We start from the raw sequence: 26,496 nt of genomic DNA on the forward strand, positions 1-26,496 counted from the left end.
GCGCATTAAAACGATAAACAAAATTAAACCTTATATTACTTTCTTATTTTCTTTTTCTGATTACGGTTAGTTATTTTTCAAAGAACTGAAATTATAAATGTATCAATGACGAAAATATTGAGTGCAATAGTATTGCTAATGCCTTTTTTGCTGCAGTTATTTTGCCATTGGTTAATGTGGGGGCGAATGGCATCTATTCAAGAGGCGTAGTGTACAGAGGAAACGCGCAGTTTACAAAAATAAACACACAAAAAACTAAACATCCCAAAACAGTCCTTCAAACAATAACAATGTCTACAACCAACTATCGTTCGTAAATTTTTTAGCAAACAGCCACAACATGCACGTCCTTAACTCCTCATCAAAACAACCTGAGAACAATCCCCAGAGAAGTCGGGTGTGGTCGAGCATTGTATTTAAATAAACCCCCCTCCTCCCATGCCCGGAAACAAACCATCAAGAAAGAAACAATACCCTCGTATCCAAATTGACTGACCCTCTTTACCACCGAACGACCGACCGACCGGTCGACCACTTTAACCGCCGTCTGGTCGGGGGTTGCGGGCCCCACCCAGCAGTCCTATCCAATATTCAACGTCCGATTTAATAATCTCTCAAGTCATGAGGCACATCCTTCTTCGCGTCCCACCGCAGTACAATGGATGACAGAAAGTGGTATCGCTAAAAACTCACTGTCACTTCAATCGTTTGGGCGCATCGGGATGGACACCATATAGACGCACATTGACATACTGTAACTGTACAACTCTAACTGCAAGACCGTTCGCAAACTGTTGATGAATACATTTTTTTCCCCGAGTAAGGCTCTAAAGTTATAATTGCATTTAAAGCTTCTAATAACACAACAAAATGTACGTCAAACTTATTCTGGTGATAATTGTGTCGTCATGGCTTTGCCGAGGCAGCTTTGGTGATACAACGAGTCTCGACCCCGAAGGCCGTAATGTCTGCAGGTTTGCAAAAAGGTGAGCAATTCTCATATTTGTTTTATTAACATGGAAAGCAAATAGTTTGTGTGTTCGATTGAAATGGGATTCGATCTTAAATAAATGGAAATCCGTCATTTTTTATGAACGATTTGTCGAGTGGACTGTAAGTGGAATCATATAGCTGGGTGTTTGTTATTTTGTTTATAATTCTGTAATTGCCGTGGCCCTAACTGCAATGTTCCTGGTACAAACAAGACAAAAACCACACCAAAAAACAAGCAAACACACGTACAAGCACGCATAGTCGAGCTATGGATTTGACGTTATAAATTGAAGGTTGTCCACGTGGTAATAATTGATATCAAAAGAGGGCGCGGTTTTAAAATTAAGTCTGGTACCCAGGTGATTCTAAGAAAACTTGCGATCTGTACTAAACAAAATACAAATACATTGCTCCCACACCTTCCGGAAAAATGCAGTTATGTCTGAAACTAAGAATGCTCAATAAACTTATGATGGGATCATCACCAAAAAGAATAATTATAAGCCAGCCGACTTTATGCACTTTTAATCAGTGTGAATTGCGCTGCCACCACGGTGGTGTACTTTAGATTAAGTGAACAGTCTATAGTTTATCACCGAAATGGGCGCTAAAATCAAGTTGGCTCGCGGCAGTTGGTTCACATGTTGGGTATAGTAACTCGTTTGGGCAAAGGCATTTAAGCTTACACGGTGCATTACAGCAGTTCATGTTCGTGCTGCAGAGTTTCACTAATATGTTATTTTTTTTTAATCGTTGGAGTGTTGTAGAATGTTACTGCATTTGAGAATTGTACATCGTAAATGGGGGTTAGTAAAATGAAGAGTGCTCCTATCAAAAAAAGTGATTCACCGCCGAATATTCCACATCCTCATTAAAGTGAAATAGTTACATGACATTTTGTAATTTTGACCTGAACTATAACCCGTTTTTGGGCAAGTCTTTTGTTCTCATGAATGCCGATAATGATAAAATGCAGCTTCGAGCCTAACCTCAAAAGGAAATGATAAATTAGGTCAGGTTATCAGAGGAATGAAAACCGGAGAATAAGACAAATTAATGTTCCAAAAAAATAATATCTTAAACAGTAACTTAATTGAAACTAGAGACCACAGTACCACATCCGTTTGTTTTTGTTGGGCCACACTTCACCCGACAGAGGTATTTACACATTTGTTGGACAACAAGTTTTACTAGTTGTAGTTACAGAACGTACGACAATCCCCATGTAGATTTATAGGTTAATTATAACCGCGGACAGGTCATTTTACCGAAACTAGAAAGGTTAACAGCTCTGGTTTGAGGCAGGAACAACAAATTACAACCAAAACTTAGGCAAAGGTTTGTTTACGGGTCAACGTACAGCATAAGTTTAATTAAATTAGGTGTTATGGGACTACCGCAGTATTGATTACGGCATTGACTTGGAAACGAGATGGACCTTCATGTGTACTTGTCAAGGTGTCGGGGAAGGAATAGGACATGTTTGACGCAACCAAGCTATACCTAGACTTGTGGACAAGTCGTTAAATGTCTGTCGCGGTTATAGCGTTCCGACTCTACTCCGAATCTCCCTGCGGTTCCCGCGGTGTTCTCGAGAAACTGCTGGCCCCGTGAGACTACAGCTCCCACTACTACGTTCCCATTAATTATTTTGTACAAGTCGGCAACCAGTCGTTCGCAACAGAGCAGTGATCTCGCGAGAGCACTGCCACAACTCGACAAGCTCACCACGTGGGACTTTTAACGACTTGTCCACAAGTCTAAGCTATACCTGGCTTTGAAACTAACCATGACGCCAAGCAGACCAACTAGGAAGCAGAGATGGTCATGCCTTTTCCATAAAAGAGGCAATAAAGTTCAAGGATCGTGGTCAAGCAAAATCCATGCCAGTTAATCGCATGACATGTCCATCCTGAAACCATGCATCCGCAATAATTAGCACAATTTGTAAACTTTAAGTTAGTCTGAATTAGCCATTCCTTTAAAGGGCACTAGACACCTTTGGTAATTGCCAAATATTGCCCAGTATTCTCATTTGGTGTATCCCAACATTTTATGGAGAACATAACATATCTTTGTAAATTTGTGCTCAATTGGTCATTGACATGAGGTTGCAAGAGAATAATAAAAAAAAAAAAAAAAAACACTATGGTAATAACCTCACGTGGTAACGAGTAATGGGGAGAGGTTGATAGTATAAAACATTGTGAGAAACGGCTCTCTCTGAAGTGACGTAGTTTTCGAGAAAGTAGTAATTTTAAAAGAACTTGATTTCGATACCTCAAGTTTAGAAGTTGAGGTTTCAAAATAAAGCGTCTGAAAGCACACAACTTCGCGTGACAAGGGTGTTTTTTCTTTCATAGTTATCTCGCAACTCTGACCACAAATCGATTTTGTGCATATGTTGAGATACACCAAGTGAGAAGACTGGTCTTTGGCAATTACCAATAGTGTCCACTGTCTTAAAAAAGGTTTCGGGCTTTCAACATTTGAGTGAAAAATTACCTGTTTCTAGAAAAAATACATTACTTCAGAGGCAGCCGTTTCTCACAATGTTTTATACTATCCACACCTTTATTGCTCGTTCCATGTTAGTTTTTCTGCTGACAATTATTTTTAGTAAAATGGTGTCCGGTGCCTTTAATTCGTCCCAGCAAGTCAATTCAAAGTATGACAACCGCTGAGCTTCTAACAGAAGTTCAGTGAACTTTTGTTGATCTACCTCTCCGAAATTTGATAATTTTGAGGATGTTTTCTTAGTTGGTTATAATTATACTCAATCGCATCCAATTTCATTCAAATCATCAACCCAAATTAGGTTAATTTGAATACTCTCCTGACCAATCAACTATCCAATCGACAACCCTATCATATTAAGACCCATCCAGTTCAAACCAGTTCGGTCCAATCTAAACCCAATCTAACCACTGCAGCACCGATATGTATAAAGGACCCTTTTCCGCCGGAATTCCAAGGAAGGGGCCCGTATCATCCAAACCCATCTTGATCCGAGTCCCTGTACGTGTGTTTATAAATAACTTATTCCACTATTATAGATGGTAGTCTTAATCCTAGACGTCAATGGAACTAATTCTCCACTTCTAATTATGTACGATTGAACTGAATTAATCGGAAGGGATAGGGTGGCAAGGATGGCGCCCTACTTGTAAGAGAATGGGCAACTAAAGTAAGCTTGCAATAGCAACCAATGCTGAATGCTAGATTTTCAAAAAATACTCAAAACAGCATTTAAAAGTATCTCGTGGCTCTTGAAAACATATGAAATATACTTTCTGGCAGATAAACTTTATTTGTCTTTTCAACTTTTGGAAGTTTGTATGTGTAGCAATTTAACTTTTGAGCTCACCCCATAACGACTAAAACTGGCCAGACCCCATCTTGGAAAAATAATCCTTACACCATTATTTTACCAAATCACGGCCATTTTAAGAGGACTAGTGTACCCATAGATGATCTAGGTTTACACCAACAACCACTGAGTTCCACATTGGACCATTTTGACAACAATCAATTTAAGCCATAACCTTAAAATCTTTGATTTACAGAAAAGGTTGTGAGTTTAAATTTTATTAAATTGATGCTCCGCGCATGAGTTTCTCCCTATTTGTTCAATGGGGGCGAGCGGATAAGAGCACAGAAACCAAGCTCTATTGTTTCTGTTCAGCAGAGTGTGGGTTCGAATCCCAAGCCGCGACACTTGTGTCCCTGAGCAAGACATTTTACTATAATTGCTTCTCTCCACCCCGGGGTAAATTGGCACCTGCGAGGGCAGAGATGGTTATTGTGGTCGGTTTAGCTCAGTGCGCTACATATGGCGGCCAAGGCAGTATACTCTCCATGGAGCTGAGATGGTTTAAGGAATGAAATGGCCCAGTGATCATGTTAATAATGTTGGAACCGCTCTTAGACATAGTGTATACAGCGATATACAAAAAAACGAATGTGTGGTTTATCCTACATGAGTGTCCCTAGATGACAACTATTACAATTACTCATAACATATGCCGTTCATTACAGATGATACCTACAATCCCGGCCAAAATGCTTGGAATGGGCCACCCTTTCCTGATACAACAGTTCCCTGTGCACTTCTCATTCACATTCACATTCAACACATTTGCCCCCCGCCCCCCCCCCGCTCAATGTTGACTGTAATTCGGAACACAGTCGGCAAATGGAACCAACATTGTAATTCGGAACACAGTCGGCAAATGGAACCAACATTAAAAGGGGGCAGGGGGGCCCAACGAGTTATGGCCGGGATGGTAGCACACAGACAGAAAACAAGCCTGTGTCCAGAATCCGTAGAATCCAGACTCATAAATTATGTGATATTCTGGCGGGGTTTGTATTGACTGAAACGAGGGTCTGGCATGGATGGTCTGTCAAAGTTTGGCGAGTTTTTTGCTGGGTCATTTGCCTCTTGTACGTGCTGAACAGACAAAAACATGAGTATGGCACAAGGTTTAACCCGGGGTATTCATGGTTGGTCTTGATTCCGACGGTAAAATTGACGCAGATTCTGGGTTTCACATAACCGGGAAGGGGGTCTGAAGCCCCATGGATACTACTTCGGGATTTACACCCCATGTCCAGACATCCCTATGTTCACTGTGTTTCGGCACCCCTCGTTCCCTCACCCCAACTCTAACTGTAACTTAAACTCCAACCCTAACCCTAACCTTTACCCTTACCCTATATTTATCCTAACTCATATTCGAGCGTTTAAGTCATCTGTTTTTCCCTCTCTCGGAACAATGGGTGTCGTAACTTACGATGGTCGGCAAATATAGAGCGTATACATAGCAAGTGACCCGAAAAAAGAAATATTGGCAAAAACAGGGAGACCGTACACAGGTTATAGCGCAGTTGGTGGAGCACCGTCACGTAATTCCAGAGGTCTTTGGCTCAAATCCCGCTCTAGTCAATTGCTCTTTGTTTAACCATAAATGAATGAAATATTAACCCTGGCAGTTTCACTTGTGGATCCATATTTGACGAAGTAAAAACTCGCCAGCTATATGCTTCTACAATTATCAAACTTTCACAGACCTACTATTTGTAGCATCAATACGAAAACATGTCAAACAATTTCATCATCATACATACATAGCCTTCGACAAAGACTTGTGGACAACACGCTATTTCGTGGTAGCGTAATACATTCAGTAGCTACTGCTCTCAGTGCAAGGCTGCTGGCTCCCCGTAAGCCCTGACACAGATGTGATAGTATTTCAGGGGACCAGCAGTCTCGCGAGAACATCGCCAATGTCGCGAGAATTGCGGAGAGAGTCCAAACGCTATCACCGTGACAATCATTAAACGACTTGTTAACAAGTCTACAAGTACAACCATGATTACAGGGGAAAATGCAGTGGAGGACGTGATGAGAAACATTGGAATAAGCTCAAGGTTCGTTGATTCTGATCGAGACAGACCATTAGAGAAACAATCTATCTAAAACCAAATTAACCACAGAGAAGTGGAAATGATTTGCATCAGGCTGTACAAGGTGCCTGGTGCACCGACCCCGTATACATGCATTTACATTGATTGATTGCCCGGCTTCACTCTATGGAGTCGAACCCTGCCCCTTTACTAATTGACGACTTCCATTGTACAGTCTATGATTTCTTCAAATCCAAATCAACAAAGTTTGTAACCGTTTCCATATTCACCGCTACAGTATAGCCACTATTAAAGGGGGATACGTTTGATAATCACTTTTAAAATTAATGTTATAAATAAGCAGCTTCAAACAAGTTTCGAAAAAAGACTGAATACAGTGCCAAGAATTAGCCTGGCGTCCGAAGAAGGTCTTGTCATTTAAAGCAATATGACTGTTTATATGTTATTAGAGACATTAGACACTATTGGTAGTTGTCAAAGACCAGTCTTATCCCTTGCTGTATCTGAACATATGCATACAAAACTGTGCAAATTTGAGCTCAACTGGTCGTCGAAGTTGCAAGATAATAATGAAAGAAAAAACACCCTTGTCACACGAAGTTGTTTGCTTTTAGATGCTTGATTTCGAGACCTCAAAATTTAAACCTGAGGTCGCGAAATCAAACTCGTTGAAAATAAGTTCTTTCTCGAAAACCAAGTTACTTCAGAGGGAGTCGTTTTTCACAGTGTTTTACCAACCTCTCCTTACTACTCGTTATCAAGTAAAGTATACCGCTAATAATTTGTTGAGTATAATAACCAATAATATCCACTGCTTATAATGTCTATTTTTTGTCTTATAACGAATACTAACTTTACAGATCGTTTGGTGACTGTCTGGCGAAGCTATTACCTGCATAGGGGTGCACCTACACGCTATGAATGACTATGGCCGACAATGGTCACTAATAAAAGGGGGTGCCAAGGTGGTCGAATGACTAATCTATAGGAAATGACTCCATTACAGACAAGTGCCAAATGTCATACCTTTTAGATCGGTCTCTCGGGGTAAAAAGTCGAGGCCTCAGACAAAAAACATGCTCTTTTTAACAAACACCGTTATAATACGGGTCATGTTGACCGTAAATATAGTTATAGACTTTCCGGTTTGTCTGAAATGCCCGTCCGGCAAACAGTTTGTTTTGTTCATCTGTCCTCGAAATCGCCGACTAAACCTTTCAGTGACACTGAATCATTTTAATGTGTCAGTAAGCAGTTTATGGTCAATACACGAGTAGTGCTCATAAACTAGATATCTATCGCTTAAAGACACTGGACACCTTTGGTAATTGTCAAAGACAAGTCTTCTCACTTTGTGTATCTCAACTTATGCACAAAATAACAAACCTGTGAACTCAATCAGTCGTCGAAGTTGCGAGATAATAATGAAAGTAAAGACACCCTTGTCACACAAAGTTGTGTGCTTCAGATGCTTGATTTCGGGACCTCAACATCTAGTTCAGAGGTCTCAAAATCAAATTCAAACATTTTAGTGGAAAATTACTTCTTTCTCGAAAAACTACGTTACTTCAGAGAGAGCCGTTTCTCACAATGTTTTATATCTATCACCAGCTCTGCATTGCTTGTTACCAAGTAAGTTTTTATGCTAACAATTATTTTGAGCAATTACCAATAGTGTCCGATGCCTTTAAATAAAACACTAATTATTGTAAAAAAAAAAAAAAAAAAAAAAAAAAAAAAACCGTTTTATTTCGATTAAACATCCCAGCACAATTAGCGTATACAGAAGGATGAAGGAAACCAGAAGAAGTTATTAATATTGTAGATATGAGAGGAACATTCCACTGGGAAAACACACGCAATCAGTTATGGACTGAAAACCCAATCCAAAAACACTGAAAAAGGCTCCGGTCTGAGGTGGGATTCAAACCGAGGTCCACAAAAGTGACAGGCAGGAAAAGAAACCATAGCCAACTTGGTCCTCCTGTCAGAGATGTTAAATGTGCATCCGGGATAAAGAATATTAATTTTGATCCTCCTGATTTTAATACTCTGCGACGTGTCTAATGCATTGATGATCTACGTTTTGAGACCTTTCAACAAAGCTGAAGTAATATTTACCATGATCCATTTCTAATACAAGCAGATTACGTTTAATCAAACTCAGCGAAATACACTAACGAAACAGTCATTAAACGAATGCCCGACACATGAAGTACATACTATGTTTTTAACGAAGTCAACCTTATCTGAAACACGTATACCACGCCCAACACGGTGTAAAGGGTATCCCCTATGTCCCCATACTTAAAAAACAATATTTCCCTGTAGTACACATAAGTACCACTCACCCTTTAAAAACTCATCTAAAAAATTTCCTGGAATTACAAGCACACACCCCAATGAAGACACAAAAAGAAAGGATAGGGGGGGGGGACACCATGCCCCATATTGAGATATTGAGCACCATTGGGAGACTTTGGAACGCTAGGTGGCAGCAGACTTACCAGGTAAAATTCCGTTGTTTTACTTAATACTTATAAAGTTCTGAGCGTGTGCACATACCGATAACAAATAATCTACCTGGTAAGTCTGCTGTCACCTATAGCGACCAAAAAGTCCCTCACTGAAAAAGGGCTACGCATTTCAATTATATTTCATTAAATGTATCCCACTTCCCCCATGTACTTGTTTTAATGTTCGTTATGTGTGTTTGTGTACTTGTTGGTGTGCCACGGTCAGTTTTATGTGGGTTTAGATGTACTGGGGTGGATTTCACAAAGAATTAGGACTAGCCTTATCTTGAGATAGGACCAGTTACTCGTTCTTACTTAGGACTATCCATGCAATTTGTTTATCTCCTAGGACTAGTCCTAAGTTAGGATGTGAAATCGCCCCTTGTTTTTGTCTATTCATAATAATGTTTTATCAATTATTGTGTAACTGTAATTTTCAACTTTATTTATATTTTTAATTTGTTTCATAGTTTTTAATGATTCCTGTAAGTGACGGCTATGCGCTGTTGGATACCAATAATAAATAAATGAAATATTTAATAAAATTGTCTCTTTGCGGCTTGACAGGAGACCATACTTGAACGACGCATTGATGGGTTATCGTGATTGGAAGACCGGAAGAAATCAAGAGACAGAGCTACGCTGCTGCAAAGGTTGGACACAACGCGGCTCATCTTGTCCCGAAGGTAAAAATTAACTTCTTATTTTTTAAAGATAGGAACATGACGCACACAATTCCCACGTTGCTTTGAATAGGTATCAAATTCAAACAGGGGACTTATAACAAAAGAGGACAATATAGTCCACGGTTCGGGAAAGGTTCACATTTGGAAAACGTGGACAAAACCAAGGGGAGCTGTTGCAAAAATGTTGGAATATAAACAACAGAGAAACAATAGGAGGTCTGCAGTTGCAGGCGTATTCAAGCTTGTATAGTGTTGCGGTTACTCTATGGACATTCCTTAAGTACCACTTTAAAACCCAGGGTGCGCTAGAGTCCATTTGGGACGTTATAATAAAAACCCGCCATTTGACACTGACAATGCGTATCTCAAATACTAGTCATAATAATTATATTTTATCATTCCAGGGGCGGCTACAAAATTACTTTCACGGGTGGGGTCGGATGTGTCAGAAAATAATTTCTTACACGGCGGACTGTATAGCTTATTTGTGTATGAGTGAATGGAGAATTCCCTTATTGACAGCGGACAAAACTACGTTATAAACAATCCAGCGGGTAAACGACCATGCCTTGGCCATTAAAACTTTAAATTACGTTTCTCAAGTCTGGAAAAAATGTGATTTTAACTAAATTCATACAAGTAGCATTTTAAACAGCTTAACTAACCAGTTTCCAAATGGCAACTCACGCACTATACCATCCCATTCTTCAACACTATAAAAAGACTGTGTGGACGTCTGCATGTCCACGTAGTGCCTTAACTCCCTACGTTATGTGTACCTCTTTTGTTCTCAGGTCCACACTTCTTATCTACCATAATATGGGTCCCAAGCACGAAAGTACGGGTTAACTTTATATTTCAAACCAGTTCCGTATTTGATATTTTAAAAGTCTGACATCGTTCAACAAAGACACACGAAAACGTAATATATTATGACAACTTTGTTTCAGCCTCATGCGTTCAACAAACTCGACCAGTAAGTTCGTCTATTATGCCTTAAATCAGCTCTATATCTACACCTCAAGTCAACCCATCCCCAAATAAATCCACGTCTGCCTTATGTCGAACTAACGGTCGTTCATAAACCCATAGTCTGGCTCTTTCACTAGGTCAACCTAGGCAAGCTCACCGGCTTATTGTATCAAACGAAAAGATAGACTAGATACCGACTCAGACGTTTGATGTCTGGATGACAGTGATAATGACCTGCCGTGAGCTACCCCCAATACCTAGCAGTCTCTCCTACAAACCACCCGGAGGCCATGCAGACGCAGTCAAGAAACAAGCCCCGGGCCCCGGGGGGCTATTTCGAGGTGGAAGGAACCATCGTCAGTGAGGGGAACATTTCAAAACTCGTGCCTACCTATGGTTATAATAGACACTTCCTGGCAACATTAACCAAGCCGGATGACTTGGAGCTAAATATTGCAAAACAGGGGAAAGAACATTGATGTTGTTTTGCAAAGTTTTATAGGGAAGGCAATTCATGTCTTAACATGGCTTGTTGGTAAAAAATACTTCCTTGTCTGATTACTCACGTCGTTCAAGGTGTACATGTTTTTATCACCAGTAATCCAATTTGGATTTTAAGCTCAATGAAATTTACTCATTATTTGTCTTAGAAAGTACCGGCATTTCGGCAAAAAGTAAAAAAAAAAAAAAAAAAAAAAAAAAAAGACATTATCAGCTCCATACAAGAAAACACAAAATAATATAACCATTACCGTTGGCTTCATGGAAGTGAAATTATATTCGTCCCTCACTTTGTTTAAACGTTCAACTTAAAGGTTTCAAAGTGCACAAAATCACCAAAGAAATGTTCGTGTTTCATTTTCTTTATTGCGGTATGAAGTAAACACGGAATCATTCACTCCAATGGTCACACCATTCGGTGACCTATTATCAATGTATTAGGGCAATTCCACGGTTACCCGACGCACTATTAACACATTTTTGTCCGCCATCTTGGCACCGAGTCTAATCGAGCCAACAACTTGGTTACGGTTTTGAACGAGCTGCACAAAAAAAAAAAAAATACTGCGGACAACTACCAAGCAAAATGAGCAGGATACCAGTCACAAATTGTAAATCATATGAAATGGAATATTGACCGGTCACCTCATATTACTCAGCATAATGTTGTTGTGCTTAGCTACATTTTGAATTGAATTTTACCAAATTGGGACCACCAGGGGCCAATTTCATGGAGCTGCTTAAGCAAAAAATTTGCTTAAGCACGAAAATAGCTTGCTTATTTTACACATGTTACTGGCCAAAATTTCATGCCATATATATTGCTTGTGACTGGCAGTTAGCTGTTGTTTACTAATAGCATAACAATTGGGTTGAGTCTTGGCCGTTACTCTGATTTTACTAAGCAAGGATGCTTCTGCTTAAGCAATTTTTTTGCTTAAGCAGCTCTATGAAATTGGGCCCTGAACATCTGCACCACTGCAGTTGAACTGAACACACTGGAAACCCTTAACCAATGACCGAAAAAAAAAACGCACCGCAGTGGGCCGCAGCTTCATCTGTAAAAGATATCTCCAACGGGTGTTCCTATTAATATTGAATAACCTTTAGGGTGCTGACATTATGGAACTGTTTTTGGTTTTCCCTAGTGGTATCTCATTTCTAATTGTAGGAAGTTGTCAATTTCAAACGGAAACATAAATCATAAACAATGAAACCGTAGAAGCCATGCAACACCGGTTTTTGTACCAGGTGGAAGGTATCTCTACGTCCAACAATAGCCGCAGTGACACTCTCACGTTTAACAGCCCCTATGGGGCTTGTCGCATCCCCTGCCCAGTGGATGATGTAAAGCACTGATTGCATGCAAGGTGCCATACTAGGCTTCTGAGATATTTAACACCGACTACATGTTTACATTTGCGGCTTTGGCTTAAACCATCAGCGAATATCATTTATGACTGCCCTGACTTCAGACCACCAACAGGCGAGCAGGGACTCATAGACCTCGATGACGACACCATCAAATGGCTTGAAGTCACACAAATTACAAATTTAGTTAGATTAAATTCTCACTTTGGTCCAGAGATCAACCGAAAGAAGAAGAAGCTGTTGCTTAGACAATACTCAAAGTCAAAGACATTGCTGTGGATGACCAGAATTGTTTACATACGTAAATGGAGTTAAGGATTCACTTGTCGAAAGACGCTTGTTTTATGATGTATGTAAAGTAATTACTCGAACTTGGTGTTTACTTTAACAATTTGTTGTTACAAATCTAGCTTATATTATGTTCTTATAAAACAGAACCACTACTTAGGCCACACACAAACAATTTGTTATCATGTTTGCCTCGTGAAAGTTATTTGATGCGACATTGCTCAAACTTGTGCACAGTAGGCCTACACCGATCGGCCTTAGTGACCATTGATTGTACCCTAATGGAAACTTTTCGGTGCTACGTGACTTTTACCAAAATGCTACACAATGATGTAAATGCAGCATTTGACATGTTCAACACGTCCTATGACACTTCACAAAGAGATAACGTCAAGAACCACAATCTGAGCGTAGCACAGTCGTGAATTTGACATGGTCTGAAAGAACAACTTTCTGAAACGGATCAAAACAATAAAATGTTTTTTTAAATACAATTTTTGGCCCCTTGCCACGCCATATCTCCATGCAACGAGCATAATTAAATTATACAAAAACACAATCAAGAAAAATGCAATAAACCCGACTCTTGACAGTTATGGACAAAAATGAGCAAGTTTTTACGAACCATTTGAGGTTGACTTTATTATGTAGACTCAATTCCCATGCCGTCTGCAGCTCGTAGTTTCCAGGGAGGACGTGCACTCTTGCTCGGCATGAACTTCCACCATTAATACTGCGGTCCACGTGCATAAAACAAGGGGCAACCTAAATCCACTGGGCAATGACGAAGTCATGACCACCATTTTGAGCCTTTAGAGAGTAACATGTAACAATGTAGATTTTTGCCATTAAATACAGGTTCATATACAGTAGACAACCATGGGTTGACGCATAATACGCCATGGACAAAAGACACTTGGCTTGTATTACAGTTTGTTGCCCCTTAGGAATGTCCAGGGGTTTGGACAACAAGTCTTAAAATAGATCGCACCTGGAAGTGGCAACGTAACCTCTTCGCACAAATTCTCAGAAAGTTTTACGTGTTTTTTGCTATGGTCCAACTATGTACGGACGATTTATTAATATAGGACTGTATACTATTCAATTGTATTTATATATCACTAATCATTTTTATTTTCAGTGCGGAGTAGTTTTCTATCCGAGTATGTTACTCATATTGGAGGTTGTTTTGAATGCGAATATTGGTAAACTCATTCTTATGCTAACTAGTAAACGTATTCAGATGCAAATGGTTCATTCTGTCAAAGGAGTTTTGAATTATTTTATAATATATGTTTAACAATTTAAAACAAGTAAATAAAATAGTAAGCAATGAAATAGTGGTGAAACGGTTTCTACATTTCCTGCAGCTAAATGTGAGACACCATGTGAATACGGGCACTGTGCTGCACCCGACTACTGCGCATGTCAGGATGGATGGACGGTAAGTAAAACACAACACTCTCACTGAAAACAATTATTGATGCTAAAAACAGTAAACAATGTAAAGGCAGTGGACACTATTGATAATTATTCAAAATAATTATTAGCATAAAACCTTTCTTGGTGACGAGTAATGGGGAGAGGTTGATGGTATAAAACATTGTGAGAAACGGCTCCCTCTGAAGTGCCATAGTTTTCGAGAAAGAAGTAATTTTCCACGAATTTGATTTCGAGACCTCAGATTTAGAACTTGAGGTCTCGAAATCAACCATCTAAACGCACACAACTTCGTGTGACAATGTGTTTTTTTTTCTTTCATTATTATCTCGCAACTTCGACAGGTTATGTTATTTTAAGCATAATGTTGAGATACACCAACTGTGAAGGCTAGTCTTTGACAATTACCAATAGTGTCCACTGCTTTTAAGGAATGGTACACGTTTGGTAATCACCCTTGATAGCAATATAAATTTACTTGGTTAGAAGTACAGTTGCAGCTTTCGATGTAAAAAGCAATTTGTTGAGACCCATTTCACTTTGAAGTAATTTGGTTAGTAAAAAAGATATCCGTTTTTATCTCCCAACATTGGAATCTGAGAAACGCTATCCGCTTCGCGGATTGTGTATTCTTTGTAGGGATTATTCTTCAGCGTGGACATAACCGCTCCCGATTTTCATCGATATCTTAAAACGCAACCACCTTTTGAAATGAAATAATTTTCACAGTTTAGTTTGATTATGTGCATAGATTAAAACAACAGAACGGTTCCGACGTAGAGATCAAAACTAGAACCACACTTTAAAAATGTAATGTTTAAATAAACCGCGTGTTCAGTGTATGTCATGAACGCATATTGAGCGTGCACCACGGGGAAGCCTAAAGGACAAGTTAATGGTAGATTTTACAAAGAGTTAAGACTAGTCTTATCTCGAGTTAGGACGAGTTGCTCTTCCTAAACTATAGGATTTGCCTTAATATCGTCTAGGACTAGTCCTAAGTTAGGGCCAGTCCCAACTCTTTGTACAATCGACCCCAGTTAGTTTTGACTGAGGACGTTCTCGATTTGATGTTGTGTGTAAAAACCGTGATATTGGTGACTTTGTATGGGACATTGGTATACACGTTTAATTGTTGCAATCAAAGTCCTACTAATAATTTTGCTCGATCCCAGCGCCTCTTTCGAAACCTATAACACCCTTTACCTTCCCATGTGTGTCCCGGGGGTATTGCCCAAATTCTGGGTAATTTCTGAGTAATACTTGACGCAAATTGTTGGTCATACTGACCCAGAATAGGACAAGACCAAACGGCACCCCGAACCAGGGTCAATCTGACCCAGGAGTTTTAAAAGCGTGGTCGTCTGGGCCATATAATCCATTGGTCAAGCCTGGTTCATGTCCTTGATGATTGTGCTGAATGTACAAGGGGGGATACTTTCAAAGGTCACCACGATTTAAGGTATTTCCCCCTGAGTAGCTAGGGGCTTGTCCATCGAGACTTTAAAATTCGACAGGGGGAGGAGTCGGAATTATAATGGGGTGGGTGAAAAGGGTACCTTAAAGGCACTGTACACGTTTGGTAATTACTCTTAATAATTGTTAGTATACAAACTTACTTGACAGTGAGCAATGGAAAGATGTTGATAAAATAAAACATTCATAGAAACGGTTCTCTCTGAAGTAACGTAGTTTATGAGAAAGGATAGTTTCTCACTCAAGCATTTAAATACTTCATGCCCTTTTTATGCATCTGAGAGCACACCAATTTGTGCAACAAGGGTGTTTTTTCTGTCACTTTTCTCTTGCAACTTCGATGACTAATTGTTTCCAAAATTTCACAGGTTTGTTTTTTTATGCACACGTTGGGATACACCAAGTGAGAATACTGGTATTTGATGTTTACCGAAGGTTTCCATTGCCTTTAGCCCATAGAAGACGTAAATACACATAAAAAAAAAAGAAAAAAAAAAAATTAAGACCCATTTAAGTAGGGGCTTGTAAAGTTATGGTACATGTTATTTATTTCACTGTTTTCTTGTAATAAAAAAACCCTTGATGCATGCCCTGGGGCATTCAAAGTCATCGATGTCCTAGACTGGACACCAAGTGAGAATCCTGGTCTTTGACACTTAAACCAAAGGTGCTCAGTGCCTTCAAGTTGCATCCCAAAGTTCCGGAGCTATAGTTTAACAGCCGTGGCCATTGCTGATTCTCGGGTAGCATTATGATTGGAACCGACACCAAAGTTGCCACAGAACACGACATGGGTGATGTCGTCCATCATCACACCAATAAGCCGAGAATGACATGGCGTTGGCTTGAGACAATGATTTGTGTAGAGAGTTCAGGATGGACCGATTACCAACATGAATAATTCCAGGGGCTCCGGGACTTCGGGGGGCAGCCCAACTGTTTAGCTGATTGGCGGCTATCGTCCTAGACCTAGACGTCCTCATGTCGCTGAGGACCTTGGGCAACGCCGGCTGGGTCAAATTTCCCGTTGAGGTTGGGGTATTTTTTTACCCGTGGGTTTCCACCCCCGGGGGTTGGGGAGTTTGTGTTGAGGACGGTAAAGGGAAAAGATCCGGAACAATAATTCAAGCCCAATACGGAAGTCGGGTTCTGGCATTAGGGTCTTCCCCGCCGGCTGGGGTGGGGAGGGTTTCTTGGGGCTACGTAATTCTTCCAAAATAAACATAACGTGTGTGTAGTGAGCAACCCCAAAAATGGTCAACCTGACTCCGACGTTGGGTCTAAATGACCCTTAGATGGTATCTGATTTAGATACTGTCTGTGAACATTCGAAGTTATGTTTCTCGAAATCTTGTATAATATCAAACGCTGATGTGGGCTTCAAACCAAAGGTTTTTATTTCCATACATTTTAAGATTTAATACTAAACATATAGACATTTCCTTTGAAAGTAATGACATTTTAAACGGTAATGGTTGTCCCTCAAAAGCTATATGAAATTTTGGGCTACATGTGGAAATTTGGGGCTCAGCGGTTTTTTTTCCCAAAAGAATCAATGATGTACCTGTATAGATCCTCTTTGAGTTGGTTGTATTATTTCTAACACTTTTGAGATTTGATTTTTGATTTGTGTGTGTGATGTTTTTTGGGTTTCAGGGACCAACGTGCAGTAAGGTATGTCCGGCGATAACCGAGCATGGTGGCCGGTGTCTCTTAGAATGCGGCTGTCCGTCCGGGGTATGCGACTTCACTACGGGTTCATGCGCCTGCCCACTGGGCTTCGTTGGGCTCAAGTAAGGATCAACTTGTTAACCCGGCCTTTCTCACCAACCCCTTGTCACCCCTCACTCCCGCCCACCAACCCCCATTAAGGCCATGTCACACAGGGCCAAATTTGAGGCAAGTTAAAGGCAGCCAACTACACTGATTGCACCACAGAGAACATTTCTGTTGAACAACAAACATTAAATGAGCTGCAACTCACTATCCCCTTGGAAAGCAATGAGATAACTGAAAAATGATTTCTCCTCTATGAGATTGCTTGGAACCATAGTTGCCTGTACGTACATTGCCTCGTGTGACATGGCCCACACACTGAGTGCAATTTGAAATTGGCGGGTATGATCACGTACTTTTAAAAGCACATGCGAATACTTTATTACATACCGACAGCAGTTACACTCATTTTTGTTGATTTTGAATTTGAACAGTCTTTCTCCACACCATGCAATGCATCAAACAATACTAACATTATTCGTGTTTAATACTTTATGGTTGCCAAGGGTTCCGCAATCGGAACGGGGTGTGCTTTGCACAACATTGTGAGGCTAGGAGGGGGTCGATCACCTAGGCAAGGTGGAGAGAGAGGGGGAGGGGGAGCACGTTCCCCAACCCCATCGGACTAGGACAGAGAACGTGCTGGCGTGTCGGGGTTTCCATCATCGCCCTGCTACCCATGGCGTCATGATTATGTGAAGCTAGCCTCAGTGTTCGGAGGTGATTTTCAATTACCTCTTGAAACTGACGCAGGCAGGGGGCTGCGGAAAGTGTGAACGAACTCTCCCTTTCCTTATTTGCCATTTTTCGTCAGATTTATGGCGGGAAAATTGCTTTGGAAAGGCTTTAGTATTGAAACTAGCCTGAACGAGCTGGTGCAAAGTGTGTTGTGTATTGATGAAGCAGTAGCACACACGGACTAAAAACAGTAATTTGGGGATTTGGAGCCGTTGTTGCTGAAGATGCTGTCCATTTGGTGCCCCCCCCCCCCCTACACGGCAAACCGTGTACAAACTTCTTCTGATGGTGCCCTCTTTTGAATCATCCTCCTCTAGCTCACGTGAATGGCCTTTATAAGGGATAGAATCTCCGGCGGACAGATTTCCAAATTTCTGAAAGCTGTGTCAAACTGACCTAAACAGTGCCAAACTTAACCCAAACTGTGTCAAACTTAACCCAAACTGCGTCAAATTTATCCCAACAGTGCCATACTGACCCCAAGCTGTGTCAAACTGACCCCCAAACTGTATCAAACTGACCCCGAACTGTGTCAAACTGACCCCAAACAGTGTCAAACTGACCCCAAAACAGTGTAAAATGACCCCAGCTGTATCAAAACTGTCAGTAGCCTGACCACACTTATGTTAATTTGTGTGTTACATTGTAACTACGAAAGGTAAAGTAAAATTTCGGGATATTATTCGTTTCTCTTTGCAGTTGCAGTATTCCTTGTCCAGTTGATTACTACGGAGCTGACTGCCTTCTTCAATGTCAATGTGACCACAACAGTACATGTCAACAAGATACAGGATCATGCACGGAACCAGGTGAGTTTATTTTAAAGACCATCGCAAAACCATACATATTCGATTTTAAAGGCATTGGACACTATTGGTAAATACTCAAAATAATTTTTAGCATAAAAACTTATTTGGTATGTAACGAGTAATGACGAGCTGTTGATAGTATAAAACATTGTGAGAAACGGCTGCATCTAAAGTAACGTAGTTTTCGAGCAAGAAGTAATTTTCCACTAAAATATTTGAATCTGATTTCGAGACCTCAGAATAAGATTTTGAGGTCCAGCGAAATCAAGCATCTGAAAGCACACAACTTCGTGTGACAAGGGTGTTTTTTCTTCCATTATTATTTCGCAACTACGATGACCAATTGAGTTCAAATTTGCACAGGTTTGTTATTTTGTGCATATGTTGAGATACACCAAGTGGGAATACTAGTCGTTGACAATTACCAAAGGTGCCCAGTGTCTTTAAGGAGAAGTGGTAAACACTCTTGGTTTTGTTTACTGATGAAGGTGACGTAGGAAGTGATGTTGATGTGGTTCTTTCCCTGTCACTGACTATTTCCATTATACACTTAACCAAGGGCAGAGAAAATCAAACAAATCAAAGGCTGAACCTTCATAATGTATGGCCACAGTGATAGTCATCTGGTCCTAATTTCACATAGCTGCTTTTTAAGCACAAATTTAGCTAATAAGCGCAACAATGCTTACCAGCAAAAGGTTACCCGCTGATGTCACATGTTCCATTTGTGACTGGTATCCTGCTCATTGTTGCTGAGCAGGAAACTTTTCAGCAATTTCTACTAAGGCAGCTCTATGAAATTGAGCCCTGTGGTCGATTTCACAAATAGAAGGACTAGTCCTAACTTAGGACTAGTCCTAAGGGATTTTAAAAATGAATAGCTTCCAAGTTAGGACGAGTTACTCTTCCCAACTCGAGATAAGACAAGTCTTTAACTCTTTCTGAAATCCGCCCCTGGCCTGTGACACCCAAAACATCAAACGCATACGTTGTTCACCTCACTTTTCGTCCGCGTCATTATCCAATTCATGCCACTGCACGGTAAGTGTTTAGGTTAAACATGATCTGGGTCAGCGATAAATGACGCTGCACAACTTATTTTTAAGCTAAATGTGGCCGAATAAACCAATGTTAGTTGTTCAGAAAACTCTTAAGCACAGCCCTCTCCTCATGTCTGTAGGAGGTTGAGACCCAAAACGCCACAGGTTACCGACAGCACGAGCCAATGTGTCATCACACCACGTCGAAAACCATTTCATAATGCATCATCAAATTTGAGGATACCACTCTCTTTGGGGACGTTGACTATTAGGGTCGGGCCTTTAGGGGGGTTAATCTCCAGGTCGTTTGTGGTGTTTTTGTTTTCTAGTTTTCTTGGTGAGTACCTGAGAAAATGAGTCACTGTTTTCTTCTTCTCCGGAAAGAGTTGTCATAAGAAGGCCTTCACCCTGTTATAAGTTACGTTCTGGGTAGCGTTGAAATGAACAGTTTCCAGCTCACTTTATGTATCTTTTAAAGATATTAAAATAAGGAAACAAGAACAATGTTTCTTTGTCCGAAACAGTCGACTCCACGTCAATTGACACACTTCTTATTGGCATTAATGAGCAAGATACAAGTTACCAAATTGTACATGCGACATGGTATTTTGGCTGGTAACCTTATGTCTTGTTTTGTCTTGTCTTTACTGCACAAACCGCATTTTGTGGTTAGCATAACTTCGTTTTGCTTAGCTTTGTGCTTACACATATGCAATTAGGCCTCATTCTCTCCCAAAGCTAACTCCCCTGGACCGTTATAGGCTTTATCGCTGCGGAATCTTGGAACCAGAAAATTGAAATATATTTCAACGTCGGATGACCAGCAGCAGGTGCCACTAGAAATCGTGACCTTAAAAAAAAAAGATCTTTGGCCAGATCCAGTTGCCGGCCTATTACTCAAGCCTCTCTCTGAAAATGGGTTAGTTACTTGTTCATTCAGTGTTATCCCTAAAACCCCTCACAGCTCACCTCATAAGCCATCCGTGCTGGTAGGGGTGCTGGCATTCACCGATGGTTTTGTTAACGGCACTGGCACTGGTCAAAGACCAGTATTCTCACTTCGTGTATCTCAACATAGCTCAATAATTGGTCGTCGAGGTTGCAGGAAGAAGAAAAAAAACCACAAAAACACAACAAACTTGTCACACAAAGTTGTGTTCTTTCGGCTTGATTTCGGAACCTCAAAATCTACTTCTGAAGTATCGAAATCAAACATTTTAGTTTCTTTCTCCAAACCTACGTTTTAGAGGGAGGCGTTTCTCACAATGTTTGACACTATCAACAGCTCTCTATGCTTATTACCAAGTAGGTGTAACAATAATTTTGAGTAATTACCAATAGTGTCCACTGCCCTTAGAACCCCCTACTTCAAAATCCACCCGTGATGATCTTAAACAAAGGTTGTTCAACAAAATCCAACCAAGGTGGTGAATGACTCTGCAGTCGTGCGGAGCGAGCAGTTAACCCCCTTTCGTTGCCCCAGATTTTGCCCTCGAGGGTCAAGCCCTCCTCTCCAACCGACACAATCCAGTTAATCCGGGGGATATTAGGTCCGGATTGAGATAGTGCTTGTTGTGTGAGTGTGCGCGGATTTATACCTTGTTTCCTCGGATTAATAATTGTCCACCCTTCAGGAGCGAAGGAACACATGCACGTTTGGACGGATGGGAAAACCCACCCATAAAGTCCGCTTTAAAAAAATATGTCAAATTTATGTTTAAAATTGTTCAGTTTAAAGGGTTATCTTTACACAAGCTCAAAGGCTACACCAATTTAAAGAATTCGATGGTTCAACTTTTGTCAGAAAACTGATATTTCTTTGTCTAACTGGATTTTAGTTTTGCCATATCCAGAGGTAGAGGCAACACAGAAGGAATTCTAACACACAACCTTCAGTATTATTGAGGTGTTAACCGCGATCTACACCCAGAGCTCAGTTATCTGGGAAGCAAATAACCCATAGTTCATTCAATTAACGCAATACTGCCTTTAGCCATCTTTATTAACACACCTGGTTTAAGAGAAGCAATTATGGTCAAGTGCCATGCTCAATGATAACAAGTGTGGTAACCGGGATTTGAACCCACACTCCAATGAGTCCGATGCAGGAAGACCGCTTGGCCCGACACGCTTCAACAAGTTAATTAAACAAAAATAAAGTAAGGTTTGTGGTAACACCATGTAATAATACCCTCTAATCTGTTTTCCCTCCGTGCTCTAATTGAGTTAGGGTGAATCTAAAATGAAGGTTAATCTCAACTCGACGTTTCGATCAGTACATGCTCTTCTGGAGAAAGCTGGACTCTAATGCTATGTGCTGCTTCGTTTTTGAAGCTCTCTGTTGTCACGACACTTTCGATCTTGACACTTTTCTTTTGAATTTTCTTCCAGAGAATATGTCAATTGTGCCCAGCACGCCCCATATGCAGCTACATTTCTTCCGCATGGCTGTACTGACTGGATGTGGTGTGGCAGCCGTTCTAATTATAATCAGTGCTACTGCGCATGCGTTCAGGAAGAGGCGAACAAGACGAGTCTTCAACGTCAGGTAATGCCGAAATAAAACAAAGCAATATTATCAAAATGGTTTGCAATCTTGCTGTGAAACGGATACATCAAACAATCCACAAAAAAGCCATACGTTAACACCCAAACCAACCAAGGCGCCCCTATAGTGTCCCCCATACCCTAAACAAGGCCAATAGGTCTAGTGTCCGTGCAGCTCAAATGCTATCCTTACAGTAATTGGCACACTGAAGAGCAGTGTCGGTAGCCTTCTAGCCAGGTCATAAGTTGTTGTTGGTGATGTAAGTAGGGGGCTAGTCTTGGTGCAAGACGTTTCTCGTTTTCCTTTCACGAACAGCGCAGCCAACTCACCAACAGTGCCCGCATCGACCGCCCTTATACACTCACCTGAAGCGAGAAACTTCTTGCACCCAGACTAGTAGGGGGCATGCAACAAGATGATCCATGGTCTGCTGCTCTCTGCATTCACAGGTTTTGGGACCTGCAGTGTATCCCTTCTTCACCGGGTTCGCTTTACAGCTTCTGACTCCTGTGCGCAGTCAAGAGCAAAGTCAATGGCAGATATCTTCACTGTAGTATTTGCATCCAGATCAATAGGTTTAAAGTTGCGCCGCTGGTCAAACTGATTTTTAAAGACCACCAAATGCAAATTTTGTTTACTCTAATCATGGATCTCTCTAAAAATGTACATCGGAGGCTAGTAACACTTTATTATAATTTCTTTGATATGCAGGAAGCGGACAATGAGTATGACGCCTATAACAGGCAGACCTTCCAGGGAAGGTAAGTCCAGCCAGCACAACAAATAGAACCTTGCATGTGACATCACAAGCCCCCAAAACAGGCCCCTACACTGGGGTCAATGAAGTGTTACCATTGCCTAAAAGTCGTGAGCGGCGCGTCAGGCATGAAGGTTTACACATTGTTTGTCATAAACTATAATGGCCAACGGAAAGAGTATAATCAATCGTTTAAAATCAACCGTTTAAGCAGGGTAAAGAGGTAGGACAGCGTGGGAAAACACAATCAAGGCAATTGCTGTATGATTGTTCAATCGGAGGTTTATTACACACAACATATGCGGATGAAACCCTGAAAGGTCAATGACAAAAGAATGACATTCCGAACGGTCAAATATACGAGATTGGCACTCGAACAGTCACAGGTACGAGAATGACACCCACAACAGTAGACACGAGAATGACAACCCGAACAGTCAAAGATACGAGAATGACACTATAACGGTCAAAGACAAGATAATGACATTAAAACGGTCAAAAACAAGAGAAGGACACTAGAACGATCAAAAACACGAGGCTGACATCCGGATGGTCAAAGACAAAAGACAAGAGGATGACACCCTGAACGGTCAAAGACAAGAGGATGACACCCCGAACGATCAAAGACTTGAGGATGACACCCGGACAGTCAAAGACACGAGGATGACACCCCGAACAATCAAAACCACGAGGATGACACCCCAAACGGCCAAAGACTTGAGGATGACATCCGGACAGTCAATGACACGAGGATGACACCCCGAACGGTCAAAGACACGAGGATGACACCACAAACGGCCAAAGACTTGAGGATGACATCCGGACAGTCAATGACACGAGGATGACACCCCGAACGGTCAAAGACACGAGGATGACACCCCGACTGGTCAAAGACTTGAGGATGACACCCCGAGCGGTCAAAGAAACGAGGATGACACCCCGAACGATCAAACACACGAGGATGACTTCCCGAACGATCAAAGACTTGAGGATGACACCCGGACAGTCAAAGACACAGGGATGACACCCCGAACGGTCAAAGACACGAGGACGACACCTCGAACGGTCAAAGACTTCAGGATGACACCCGGACAGTCAAAGACACGAGGATGACACCCCGAACGGTCAAAGACACGAGGATGACACCCCGAACGGTCAAAGACTTGAGGATGACACCCGGACAGTCAACGACACGAGGATGACACCCCGAACGGTCAAAGACACGAGGATGACACCCCGAACGGTCAAAGACTTGAGGATGACATCCCGAACGGTCAAAGACAAAAGATTGCATACAAACGTCCATATGTTGTAATTGTTTTGAGGTTTAAATTGTTCTCATGTTGTTTGTTTTGTTTCAGATCATTGCTCACGGAGCACACATGACACTAGCGGGAGACTGCACCCACATCATGGCTTCCCCGACCCGCTAGCCAGTGGCTCCGCTTCATACGTCGGTATGGGGGACCTATTAGCAAACGAAGCAGGTCCTGACATCAGAAGAATCTCGTCAACATCAACACTGATCTCCATCGTAGAGTCCCTATTGGATCCAAGAGACACAATCTACGAGGTCCGAGATGATGGCTTCGGGAACTGGGGAGCCCGGGAATCCAACCCTCAATACACCAACAGTAGCGTGTTCTCTGCGGCGTCAGCTCGGCGTCTGAACCAGAAGCTGAGAGCTCTACCGAGCGAGCTCAGCGTGGAAGACGACGATGCTGATGAATACAACTACCCGTATGCTGACCTAGGAAAACTGAGATTGCCGGTAGCGGCCGACCCCAACAGACTCAGCACCTGCTCCGATGATACAGAGTATGTGGTGGTGCTCAAACAGAAACAATGCGAGGCAACTTATGCATCACACGTGAAAGGAATGGTCAGAGGTACCCCAAGCGGAATGAGCAACACTGATGAAGTACCCACAACCTCAACTGGTCACACGACCACGCCCAGTCTTCGGGATCCTTTGGGCGGTAAGGGGTTGGCCGACCACTATAAGGTTCCGCGCTCACCAGCCGTTAGGCGTGACACAGCAGACACCCCATGTGGTCAGCAATTCGTCCGGAGCTACGTTACTTCGATCAAGAGCATGACCGAGAGTTCGACTGGTTTGAGGAGAAGCTCGGGACACAGACAGACAAGACGGGTCAAAGAAATAGTCCAGTGTCCACCGCCTCCCCCTCCTGAAAATTATGAAACCCACCATGTGTACGTCAATGGTCGTGGTGCAGGTAGTACAAAGATTTCCTCTGAATCTCCTAAGCCCAAGAGACGGGCCCCACCCATACCCAAGCCAAGAACACACATACCAGCAGAGCACAAAACAACCAAAGACACTAAAGAGGTAACCTCAGAAACACAAACTGTAGAAAGATTCATCTAAAACTGATGATTTGACTACAGGAGACAACATAACATGGTCAAAGGAAGACCTAGACTTGATGACAAGTCGTTAGTCAGTGTCACATTGTCTGTCAGTGCTGCCTATAAGAAGCGCCATGCACCCCAAAAACACACATCCTGCCAATAACGCGCTGGACAAAGTGATACTATACATTCATGCAACTAGGATCGAGGATGTGAGTACCGTCCCCGCAACTACAGTTGGAAAGGTGCACAGAGCGACGGGCGGCGAATAAGACCGACATCAGTAACCAACTTGATTTTAAAACTAAGGAAGACTGTGTGGTCAAACGCACAGCTGACCTAACCAACATCTGAATACAGTTTACTACAATGCAGAGGAAAGCGGGAAGTACTCAAAAGGCAATCCATTCTCGTAGCAATGTTGAACTTGACTTTTATTTGAAACCAAAAATATAGACCTTTGCATATGACGTCACACTCAACAACAGCGCCCTCAATGGGGCAAATCTGGGCAGATAAATGGACGATAACTGTTCTAAGAGCATAATACATATCGACCCAAGCATACCATCAACGTTGCTTACGCTTGAAGGGGGCCAATCGGTTAATATTAGCTGGTTTTGCAAATAACTTTAACCAGCTTCCTAAACTGGAAAAAGCACATATCCCAAACTACCCAATCTCGCATGTTATGGTTTAATATTTTGAGAACGATCGTACATTTTGGGTAGACTCGATTTTGCGCAGAAAATGAGAGTATGACAAGTTACCCATAAGTTAAT

General features: G+C 41.6%; 1 protein-coding gene across 1 annotated transcript; it reads left to right on the forward strand.

Moving 5' to 3' along the window:
• Positions 1–197: 197 nt before the first annotated feature.
• LOC139937243 (uncharacterized) lies at positions 198–25,730 on the forward strand. Its single transcript, XM_071932330.1, has 8 exons — positions 198–986; positions 9,507–9,625; positions 14,128–14,201; positions 17,330–17,466; positions 18,887–18,996; positions 22,428–22,584; positions 23,296–23,345; positions 24,703–25,730. The coding sequence occupies exons 1-8, from the start codon at positions 871–873 to the stop codon at positions 25,728–25,730; spliced, it is 1,791 nt and encodes a 596-aa protein (XP_071788431.1). The 5' UTR covers positions 198–870.
• The last annotated feature ends 766 nt before the right edge of the window (positions 25,731–26,496 follow it).

Source organism: Asterias amurensis, chromosome 5 (genome assembly GCF_032118995.1).
Source record: "Asterias amurensis chromosome 5, ASM3211899v1".
NCBI lineage: Eukaryota > Metazoa > Echinodermata > Asteroidea > Forcipulatida > Asteriidae > Asterias > Asterias amurensis.

Excerpts from the sequence above, each read along its gene's own strand:
- LOC139937243 (XM_071932330.1), top strand. The coding sequence starts at position 871 with ATGTACGTCAAACTTATTCTGGTGATAATTGTGTCGTCATGGCTTTGC. Across the intron at positions 17,467-18,886 it reads CTGGGCTTCGTTGGGCTCAA|TTGCAGTATTCCTTGTCCAG; the intron begins GTAAGGATCAAC and ends TTCTCTTTGCAG. Across the intron at positions 18,997-22,427 it reads AGGATCATGCACGGAACCAG|AGAATATGTCAATTGTGCCC; the intron begins GTGAGTTTATTT and ends ATTTTCTTCCAG.